The 11,632-nt window shown below is 39.6% G+C and overlaps 1 protein-coding gene across 1 annotated transcript; it reads right to left on the bottom strand.

Moving 5' to 3' along the window:
• Positions 1-5,897: 5,897 nt before the first annotated feature.
• On the bottom strand, positions 5,898-8,489 carry LOC121984340 (protein NRT1/ PTR FAMILY 2.7-like). Its single transcript, XM_042537230.1, has 3 exons — positions 8,207-8,489; positions 7,889-8,106; positions 5,898-7,454 (listed from the first exon to the last, which is right to left on the bottom strand). Exons 1-3 carry the CDS (start codon positions 8,286-8,288, stop codon positions 6,006-6,008), a joined length of 1,749 nt encoding a protein of 582 aa, XP_042393164.1. The 5' UTR covers positions 8,289-8,489; the 3' UTR covers positions 5,898-6,005.
• Positions 8,490-11,632: the final 3,143 nt, after the last annotated feature.

The raw sequence follows: 11,632 nt of genomic DNA on the forward strand, positions 1-11,632 counted from the left end.
TTTTTTTCTGGAGCCAAGGATTATAAAAAGAGAGGAGGTTGTGCCATAAAAAAATAAGTGCTAAGTTTTTCTCCACAACCAAAACCCTCTCCTTTTCTTTCCTCTAGGGTCGGCGCCCAAAACCCCTCCCTTTCTTTCCTCTAGGGTCGGCGTCCCATCCCTTTCTTCCTCTCTTTCTTCCCTCTAGGGCCGACGCCCCATCTCCCCTTCGTAGCCGGGGCTTGGAGGAGAAGAAAAATAAGAGAAGAAGCACCTAGGTGGCCGGCGGTTTGGAGGAAAAGATGAAGAAGGAGGCACCCCTTTTGCTTTGCATTCTTTGGTGGTAGGTGGCTTGGAAAGGAAGAAGAGGTTCGTGTGTTTTATCTTGGTAGATCGTCGCACACACGACGTCCAAGAAAAGGAGAGGAATACAGTAGAAGATCAAGAGGTCTTTAGCTACGAAGAAATGTACAACTAGTTATTTAATTCTGTTGCGTAATTGGTTTTGTTTTCTTCGTATCGATTTTGGATATCGATTTGAATACCAACACAAGAGACCAGCGATCTTATGCTTCGATCAAGGTGTGCTTTGATCAATCAAGATCTTACTTGATTGATCAAACACATGTCTGATTGAGCATGTGGGTTGCTAGGAAAGGTTCTGTGCTCGTATAAAATTTTTGTAAGGGGATTTACACAGAACAAAATTTCCAGCGCTATCAATTATCCAGCGACTTAGTTGGTGTCGCGATGACATCACGAGATGGGAGAGAGAGAGAGAGAGAGAGAGATGGATGTGGCATCGGGTGATGTGAGGACGCAAGGGAGGGGTGGAAAGATCAGGGAAATAAATGAAGAAATCGGGAGAAATAGAAGAAAGGAAAATTAGGTATACTTAGTCTTTAATTAATCCCAACCTAAGTTAACGAAATCAATCAACTCTCATTTAAGAGATATTCCAAACAAATTTTCTCCATGCCCAATAACTCTATCTCCTTAAACGTATCATACGGACTTCATTTAAATTCAGAAAAATTTCTAAAAATTCTGAAAAAAAAAATCCAATAAGATTATTTTTCCAATTATACTTATTATTTAATTTTCTATATCTTACACCACCATTACAAAATTTCCAATCAATTAAAATAGGGAACCTTCATGAACTCAAAACATATGCATATTTTCCTCCACACTTAGAATTTTGGACATCCTAACTCATCAAGAAATCAATCACAACTCTCAAGAATTAAGACAAAGCAAATATGAGAAAAGGTAAAGTTTTGTTGAGTGAGATATTCACTAGAATTTATAAGAAAAAGAAATCAAAGGATGGGGAAAGACATATCCTTCATCACATTCATACATGCAAATGTTTCTTTGATTTTGAAAAAAAACAAAGCAAGTTCTAGAATTCAATTATCATGAGTGCATATCACACAAAAAGAGAATAGAGAATAGGCTTAAGGTAGTCCTCTCTAAGTGATTTTTTGACAATCAAACTCAATTAATCAAAAGAGAATTCATCACCATACTAACCGATAATATGTAATTCAATCATGTCAAATAATCTAAAATTTGATGGTCAAACTTAAAGAACTTTTACTATTCTCAAGATATTACTTCTAGGAAGCACACAAAGAGATTTATTTAAAACCAAATGAACTATAAACCAAACATAGTGCAAAGCATGAAAACAAAATATGAAAGCAAAGTATGAAGTACAAAAAAGTATGAAGTAACAAAAAAAAATTAAAGGACGGACTCCCCTATATTCCCGACGGTTGAAGACGATTCAAAAGCAACATCCACATCGATAGTGGGATGGTCCAAGCGACAGAGAGAGTCTTCATCGTGTGATTGTCAAGTGGCATTCCCTCCATCACCGTCTCCTTGAACGTTCTCCCGAACGGTTGAAGAAGGTTCAATTTGAGCATCCAACGCTGGAATAGAATGATTACAATCGAAGTCATGATCACTCTCTTCACTTTTTCTTCCTTAGAACTTGGTGGTCGAAGGTGGTTCAATTGGAGTATGTACTCTAAGAGCTCGATTTTTGCCAAACATGTATGGCCAAGGAAAGAGAGTGTCTCCCGCACACATGCGGGATAAGAAAGAGATGTAATAGAGTCAATCTTTATCGAACATGTATCGAACAATAAATCACATTCAATAAAATCAATAATAGACACCTCTACAAAATTTTTAAAAAAATCAGAAGACATACTAACCTTATAATGCTTAAAGGTACCTGGAGGTTCTAGAAGAGTGAATGTGATTTCCTCTTGTGGTTCTGGCTTCGATAGTGGTGCAACCAAAGAAAGTGATTCTTAGGGCTTTACCTCCTCTGCATAAGTCCCTACACTTCCCTCATCAACAAAATCAAATTTTGTAGCCTCAATCATGTTAATCAAAATTTTGCATTTCGAATCTGCAACAACAACATCAACATCAACATCAACATCAACAGTGTTAGAATCATCGACTACACCATCACAGTACAAAATACTAGAGGAGTCTTGTAGTGCCTCAGAATCAAAATCAGGAATGTCACAAGCTCTACAATCCATCTCCTCACTAGAGTGTTGTACTTGTCGTTGGGCGACATATGTTGTAAGTTGATTCAATTGCATCTATAACTTCCGACTTGATTCCTCTGCTCATTGTTGGGCCTAGAGCATATATTCTTTATGTTGTTGTTGCATTTGCAATGTTTGTTACTGAATTTGCAATATCATTCGTTGGGCAACCTCCTCAAGATATTGCAAGTTTGCTTGATTGGGGCCATGAACTTTTTCACTAAACTCTTGAAATGTTCCCAAGGAGTTGTCTAGATCTAATGGAATGTCTGAGGTCTAGTAAGCATTGAGTCATCTTGAAATCCATGTGGACTCTGATGTGTTGGGGGAGGTTGAATACTCTATTGTGGTATACCCCCATACATGAAATTTTGATGGTTCATCCCGTCTAAATTATAACATTGGGGGTGCTCAATATCCTACTGTTGTGTATTCCCATACTACTCAGGAATTTGTTAGGGTTGATAGTACTAAGTTGACCCAACCATGAATATGAGTGCTAACAGCTGGATCATACACGTCCTGATAGTGATGTTAGTAACACTTAGATTCGCTAATAAATGCATTTGCTTCCGGTACATAATGGGGCATTGATAAATTGAATGGGCTAGACGACCACACATTAGACAAGAACTCATTCTTGAATTATAAACCTGATTAACACCTCCAAATCATTGAAAGTATTGATCAATGGTCGTTGAAATAATATCCTAGTCCTGAAACACTGAAACAACAAAATCACCAGATAGAGGAAGCTTACGAGATAAAACACATGGATATAATAAATTAAGCCCTAAACAATTTTTAAATTTTTGTAAAGCAATAGAAAAATAATCCTAAGTTATCAAACATGAATTTTTGTAAAGCAATAGAAAAATAATCCTAAGTTATCAAACATTCCCAACAACATCGTCAAAATTTAACATGAGCACCTGTATATCATACTACGTGTGTATCAAATTATAATTAAGTTACTGAACCCTTTCTACGCTAATATAGCATAGGGATGACTCGGGTCTGTCTCCTAACGAATGTAACAATGGATGATAGTTCTTAGAATTGATTTATTATTACTTAGAGTTTTTGACATAACAATGGGGGGTTTGGGTTTGAGTTCTAAGCCTATGAAATGAAAAACAATGCATATAATAAAATCTAATTCTAATAAATAAAAGACAATGCGTGTAAATATAACCTAATCTAACCTAAACTATGACTGCCAGGAATTAAGGAAAACACAAAGCAAGCATTAAATGAAACTAAGCATGAAATAAAACATAGAGGAACTAACAAAACCTAACTAATGTAACCTAATGACATCAAAATGAAGAACAACTATCACTAACATCCAATTAAAATAAAACATTGCTGGAATACGAAATGAATTGAAATGCACTGACACAACTAAAAGTAACAAGAATGTTAGAGGAAATTTGTCAAACACATAGTGAGCATGAATTACATGAATCACAAGTACGTGCAATTCTAAACATGGGAGAACAATCCAATACAAGCATTCATCAGCTAACAAAAATAAACATCAGCTACATTGAACTAACAACCATGTAAAAGAGGGGCTGCTACCCGGGATATGATGAAGAGATTGCTGCCCAAAATCTGATGAAGGAAGGGGGCTGATGGCGGCGAAGGTGCTGTCCGGGAGAAATGGAGAGCTCTCCTATTCTAACCCGAAGTGGAGAGGTGGCAATGAGTTCGCTGGAAGAAACTGTGGATGGCCAGAGACGGAAGGGCGAGCCCTCTTCTTCTAACCCGAAGAAGAGGGGTGGATGCGCCGATGAGAGGGAGGTGCTTCTGCTCTTATAACTCAAAGAGGAAGAAGAAGATGACCGGTTCCTCCTCTTCTAACCCAAAGAGGAGGTAGAGATCAAGTTGTGATAGCCGCCGGTGAGATGAAGAGGTGGAGGCGTGGTGGCTGTCCAGAGCTTGCTTCCGTGAGGTGAGGGACAATGGAGAGGGGATGGAGCCCGGCCGGCGGTGGTGAGGGTGGAGATGATGCCGCCAGCCGTCGGTGGTGAGGCGAGAGGGTGCAGCGAGTGCGTCGGGAGAAGATAGCGTGTGAGGTAGTGTGAGGAAGCAATCGGACAAAGATGCGATCAGCAGACTGTCACGAAGCTCTTGTGACCATCAGATTTGGATCTGATCTCATATCTGAACGGACAATCCAGAATGTTTCATATCTTGATCAACAATAGATCAATTTAGATCGAGATTAAAAAGCTTCATATCTTGATCAATAATTATGTTCTATTCTAACTCGAGTCCTGACCCTTTTAATCACCTATAAGTCCAAATTCAATTATTAGCATCAAATATTATAAATTAAAGATAAATCTTATTAAAGCTCAAAAATGAATACAATTCGTGAAATACAATATAAACGCTAATTTACCATTCTTGAAGATCAAAAAGTACAAATATAAAAACCTAATTATCATGAAAAATGATTATCAGTAACCCTATTATGAATAGTAACTATAAAAAATAATATTATGACCATATAAGATCTGTGCTTGCTAAGTAAAGAAAAATAACAAGTAGTTTAAGATCTGAAAAGTAGTTGGGGTTGCGGTTCAATTGTTAGTTCCTTCACTGATGACTCTCGCCTGTCAAACCTGTCATCTGACTTAGGGGTTTGTCAGTCATCCTAACAAGTTAAAAAATCTTTATCTCAACCCAACCTAAGGTGAGTTATGGGTTAGACGAGCCACTTCATGAGCCCATCAAAAAAAATAAATAAATAAAAATGGTTGAAATTTTTAAATTTGAATTGTGAATTAGATGAGTACAATCAACATACGAGTTGAATTTTTTATTTTAGTTTTCAGTTTTGAAAAAAAAAAATTCTCAACCCACAAACCAATCGAACCACCACAAATCGACCCGTCTAGGCTCACAATTCATACGAATTGATCATTTAGGGTCATTGTTAAATAAGTTGGTAAATTTTTAATACAACCAATTTATATTTGATTTAAACAAGCCAATTCGACAGACTCAACTCAAATTAATAGTTTCAAACATTATTAAATTATTTTGTATATTCAGTGTAGGTATAAATTAAACACGTAAAGTTGAGTTAAATTTTATATTTTAAAAATTTATTTAGTAAGATAATCAATTAAAAAAAAATCTAGTTTAATGAGCTAACTTGCACGATTATTCAAATTTGGTAAATTTATTTGAACATAGTCCATTTACGCTTTATGGAGCTTTTAATTTTAACTTGTTTAATTATTTAAAATTTTAACATTGTTAAATGTGATAACGAGCTTGTTAGTAATGATTGTTAATAGATGATCTTCTTTTTTTCACATGAACAAAGCGATATTATATTAACTCGACCTTCTTTCTCACAAAAGAAAAGCATTTACTTCATAGATCTTTGTCAAGCTCAGCAACTACTGCGGGTCAATGCTGACATTCCTCAGTTTAATCGTTTACATTCAGCTGCTGCTGCCGCCCCTCCTCCTCCTCCTCCTCCTCCTCCTCTGGCAGCGGATTCTGATACCTGTAGAGCGCTGCGCAGGCGATGTAGTAGCTAAAGTTGGCAATCGTCAACACAGTCACAATCCAATACACCTTCTCCAATCTCGACGCGTTTATATTGTCCGGTAACCACCCTGTCGTTCGGCGGATCAAGTCTATCACGGCAGTGCTCAGGTAGAACCCCAGCGCAATGGTCACCGCTATCAACCCCGTCGACGTGTTGCGCAGCATCGACGGGAACTCCCGGTAATAAAGCGCCACTTGCCCCGGGAAATGAAACGCCTCCCCCACCCCCACCAATACCAACGGCACCACCAGCCATAGCGCCGACATGGGCACCACCCAACCGGCCTCGCTTTCCTTACGATGCGCCCGCACCACCCTCGCCCGGGCGTGCTCGACCAGGGCAGACGCCGCCATGCCGGCGGCGTTGAAGAAGTGGCCCACACCCACGCGCTGGAGCGGCGTGGGAGTGTGCCGCGTGAGTCGGTGCCAGAGAGGGAGGAGGAAGCGGTCGAGCAGGCAGAGGGAGATTGCTGTGCTGGCGAGGGAGGAGACGACAAAGGAACTGGCGGGGACGGAGAAGTGAGGGCCGACGGTACGGTCCATGGTGAGGGCTTGGAGGACGGTGAGGCCGAGCTGGATGCTGATGGAGACGCTGATGAAGATGGAGGAGCTCCAGAGAGGGAAGATGCGGAGCAAGACCTTGAAGTCCTCGACTTGCTCCACGCTGCAGAGCCTCCACGGCTTGGCCACCGACCCGTTTGGCTTGGTCTCGCCGTCGCAGATCCACGCAGCCCTGTTCAGAAACCTTAGGCTCTGGGTCGGAGCACGTCCCAGTAGGCTCCCGTTCGGAGTTTGATCCAAAGTCTTTGCTCTGTTAATGTTTCCGCCATTAATTGCTCTGAAGTAATAGCTGGGATTCGCCGGTGTTATTGTAACATTCCATTTTCTGAAAGCAGCAACGACCACTTGTAGGAGGCCAGTGAACGGGCTTCCTTGGGCTGCCGGCTTCCTGTAGTACTTGGCTCCCGACAGCAGGACGACGGCGCTAGCAGCGTTAGCCGTTGCGGACAGCCCGAAGCCCAGCGTCCAGCTGATGCTGTCTTCAATGAAGACTAAGACAGTGGTTCCGATGATGCCAGCGGCGTAGATGAGGACGAAGAACCAGTTGAAGATCACGGTCTGGTCTCGGGGCTTGTCGAATTGACTGGCGCCCAGGGCGAGCATGTTGAACCGCGTTCCGCCACAGCCGGCCGCTGTCAGAGCTATTGCTATGTATAAGAAGGCGAGCTGGCCCGAAGACGCCGACTGGCAGTCGGCGGAACCGAACGCGCATGGGGGCGGCCTGAGCCACTTGACGGCAGCGGTCAACGTGACGAGGACGAGTGACTGCAGCAGCGAATAGGTTGTTTTTTAATTTTTTTTTAATCGCCCAAAAAAAAAAAAAAACCCTCTAGTTGGTCCATGGAAAAAGGTATTTCATATTTTAATTCAGATCTTCTGCACCCAAAAAATTCTATTTTTTATCTTATTTACTGGATAGTCATGTGTAATATATTCTCGTGATATATAAGACATCTTTATTATATAAAATGTAATTTGATCAGCCCGATTGATAAGAAAATACAGAGATCCGAACTCTTCTTATTTATACTTGTTTCCTATTTTAAACTACAAAAAGTATTTTATAAACATAAATTAATTAGTATTTATACTCGTTGCTGTCAGAGTGAAGTTAATAAATGTATAGATAGAAAAATTATGAGAATTTTGAACTGCTAAAACGATTCAAATGAGAGAATTAAGATGAGGACGCTGCCTACCAGTAAACTGAGCAAGGTGGAGAAAACGATAACTGGATAGCAGCCGACGAAGGCATCAGAAAGGATGGCTCCGGCGACGGGAGAAAGGTTGATGCAGCCGTTGACGATGTTCCCGATCTGCGCGGCGTCGATGCTCTTCACGTTGTACTGCTTTATCAGGTACACCGTCAAGTTGGCTGTCACTCCTGAAGCCGCTAGCGTCATCCCAAACGCACTCCCTGCAAAACCAATATTAATCCTCCCTCCCTGTAATTACCAGCTCGATCTGCGTGCCGCAAATTAAATATCGGTGCTGCGAGAGAGGGGAAGAGATGAGACCTAAGATGAAAGGAAAAGTGATCCATCCGCCTTTGCCGTCCTTCTTCGGTGCTTCAGCTTCTTGGGACTCCTCCTTACTCATCCTGCAATTTCTGAACTTACGCCTGTTAGCTCGTACAATCTCTCCTTGCAGTTTTAAACTGGGTCTTCCATTTGGAGTTCTCACTCCAACTTTATAAATTATTAGAGCGAGAACGTAGTGATGTATCACTGAACACCTTTTCTTTTTTAACACTTGACCATAAAATTTTAATCATGCACACCAGATGCTACGTTTCTTTTTCTTCTCATTTTGTTACGGCAGAGGCAGTGGTGATTTAAACTATCCCAAGACGAATAGTTAGGAATTCAACGTCGGGGTATCTCAGTCATTTAATGTTTTATTAGATATTGGAGATTATGATTGATCCGGTCTGCTCAAATAAATCATTGATGAGTTTGGTCCCTAGTCAATTTAATTGTCACTCATCAAATAATAATAAGGATGGTGACGTGATTCAGAACCTAAAAAGTAAATAATAAGAAGAGGATTAGAATGATGATCAAAAGATTTTCTAATATAAATATTTCGACGTTTAAGTTAAAGGATGAAAAAGTTTACTCTATTGTCAATTTAATTATCAATTACTAAATAATAATGAGGATGATGACGTGATTCGGACCCTAGATAAAAGTAGATAAGAAGAAGAATATTAGAATGACGGGAAGAGAATTTCATAACACAGATATTCCGACGTTCAAATTAAAGGATGAAGAAGATGAATATTAGGATTTTGATATACGTAGTTATTGTAAGACCGATAGGTTCGATAGAGGGGGGGTGAATATCGATTCGAAAATATAGAGTATTAGCGCAGCGGAAAAGTAAAGTAGACACAATTATTTTTTACTTCGTTCGGAGCCTGTGACGACTCCTACTCGAAGGTCCGTGGTCCTTGACCAGTTTCGTTGGGCAATCACTAGCAATTCGAATATAATTACAGAATGAATACAGGAAATGCTTAATGAAACAAAGTAATACCGACAAGAAAATTAACCAAAAACGAAGAAGCACTTTGTCGGAGCTTTGTTAGCGTCGCAGGAACGTAGAGCAGTGGGACCAGCAGTCGAAAGTTCTCAGTTGATGATTGGTTCTGAAGCTCCTGCCTGGGGCTTCTTTTATATGCTGTCCCGGGCGCCTGAATCCCCAGGAATGTGACGTAGCTGCACAAACCATGATGCTCCACGTGGCGACGACTGGTGGATGAAATTTGCCTTAGGCGCCGGACCTCTGGCGCCGGATCCTCCGGCCGGACCCCTCTTCTCCGAAAGTCCTTCTCCGCAAGAAAAGGTTAGTCCGAGGCAAATGTACCTGCAGCAAAAGAATGTTATTAGTTTATAGATGAACGAGTATGACTTAGATTCCGTCTTTCCGAGACCGGAATCTAGTCACGATTTCGACTTAGATATCCGAAATGGATCTAAGTCGGATCGACGCCTAATGTTCCCTATCCGGGAACGCGTCCTCGCAGTCACTCCCCTCCAGTGACTTACCTCACTTACCTGCCAGACGTCCGGTCCACCTGCCAGACTTCCGGTCAGCCCGTTGACCCGTCTGGACTTCTCGCCAAGCGTCCGGTCAGCCCGTCGACCCGCTTGGACTTCTCGCCAGCTATCCGGTCAGCCCGTCGACCTAGCTGGACTTTTCCTGCACACTTGATAAAAGTGTTAGACGACAACAAACCTAACTTAACCTGATTTGTCATTCATCAAAACCTGAGTTAGACCGTTAGTGCTAACCGCACCAACAATCTCCCCCTTTTTGATGGAATGACAACCTGGTTAAGTTAGTGATAAAAAGTATGCAAAAATCAAGCATGATTTTTGAGGTTTTTTTTTAAGGTTTAAGTTAGTTTTTTTTGTTTTCATTTAGTTGCTCTAACTTAACCAACCTAACCCTCCCCCTTTGGCATTCATCAAAAAACAAGGGTAAACAATCACAGTGAGAAATACCGAAAACAATAATACTTTGAACAATAACTGAGTTTTTAACTCCAAGAGAAGATCAAATTGACTTGGGGGAGTATAAAGTTTTGAAAATTTGTTTAAAGCATTAGCTTTTAGCTTTTAGAAAAAAAATGCTAAGTTTAGATAGGTTAATTTTCAAACATAAGTGTATAAGGTCTAAAAAAAATTTTTCAAAACAAGTTTCAACTTTGAAATGCTACTTAAACATAAGTTTTCAAAACCAAAATCCCAAAGCTAAGTTTGAAAAGTCTATTTTTCAAAACTAATTGAAATTTATTTTTCAACACTAAATGTACAAGATTTAATTTTCAAAACAAGGAAAATAACTTTGAGAAGCTTAGTTTGTAAACTAAATTTTGTAAAATTTATCCTTCAAATTAGATTGTCAAAATTAAGTAAAGTCAAATTTTTAAGAAGTAGACTCAGGACAATTTTCAAAGTAAAATTAAGTTTAAATCTTTACTTTTAGTTTTCAAAGGAGTCTTGGTAAACGTAAGATGAAATTTGTTTTTCAAAATCAAATTTTTCAAAGTTTAAAAGTATTAGATTCAAAACCATTGTTTAAAATACTTGAAAAGTTCAGTTTTCAAAGAATAGGTAAAGAGTTTGTGAGTTTAAAATTTTCACAATTTTAAACAAATTATTTTTAAACTCTTATTTTCAAAATTAAGTTTAAAATTCAATTTGGAAAACTAAAGTAGTTTATTTCTCCCCCTGAATTTGATATCTAACTTTAACCAGCTGTCTAACCAATTAGGTACTAACTAACTATTAGAAAATAGTAGCTTTCACTTGGTTAGTCAGATTAAGTTAATTATAATCAGTCAGTGTTTGACTTGACTGATGAACTTTAATCTGATTAATATTTGAATTATATTTAACGTCCAGACTTATACTGATGCACTGAAATAAGCATCTTAAGTCCAGACAGATGGCCTATGCATCTCACCCCATTCTATGTTTATTAAACACAAGCAAGGTAACCCTAGGGTGTTGGTGAGATGCTCAAAAACTAGTCCTATGGGTACATGCTTTCTAAGGATGTAAACCTAGTCTAAGGCCAAAACTGTTTTTGAAAGTCTAAAAATGGAAATTTTGAAAACAAACAAGTTTAGCCTATAAGTTGATAAAATCAAAAGGATTTTTGAAATTTCCTAGTCTATTGAGCAAGAACATATTCAATGTAAGTTTGAAATGTCACTAGATAAATCCAAAATATTTTACAAATAGCGTAGCTACAGAAGTAGGTCATCACTAAAGCTACTGAGATGATGAAGGGGGTGGTCCAGATCCCAAGGATCGAAGAAGTGTCATCAGCTCAGTGTGGCGGGTGTCCCCGGCAGCTCGTAACTCGGCAACCTCTCGCCGTATGTCCCGATGAAAATCGGAGTTCTCCTGCTGGAGACTCGCCATGGCTCT

The sequence above is a fragment of the Zingiber officinale genome, chromosome 5B (genome assembly GCF_018446385.1).
Source record: "Zingiber officinale cultivar Zhangliang chromosome 5B, Zo_v1.1, whole genome shotgun sequence".
In the NCBI taxonomy this organism is placed as follows: domain Eukaryota; kingdom Viridiplantae; phylum Streptophyta; class Magnoliopsida; order Zingiberales; family Zingiberaceae; genus Zingiber; species Zingiber officinale.

What these genes read in the sequence shown, in the direction of transcription:
- LOC121984340 (XM_042537230.1), bottom strand. Translation starts at nt 8,288, where the DNA reads ATGAGTAAGGAGGAGTCCCAAGAAGCTGAAGCACCGAAGAAGGACGGC. An exon ending in CACTTTTCCTTTCATCTTAG is followed by an intron (nt 8,107 to 8,206) that starts GTCTCATCTCTT and finishes TTGGTTTTGCAG; the next exon opens with GGAGTGCGTTTGGGATGACG. An exon ending in CCACCTTGCTCAGTTTACTG is followed by an intron (nt 7,455 to 7,888) that starts GTAGGCAGCGTC and finishes TCGCTGCTGCAG; the next exon opens with TCACTCGTCCTCGTCACGTT.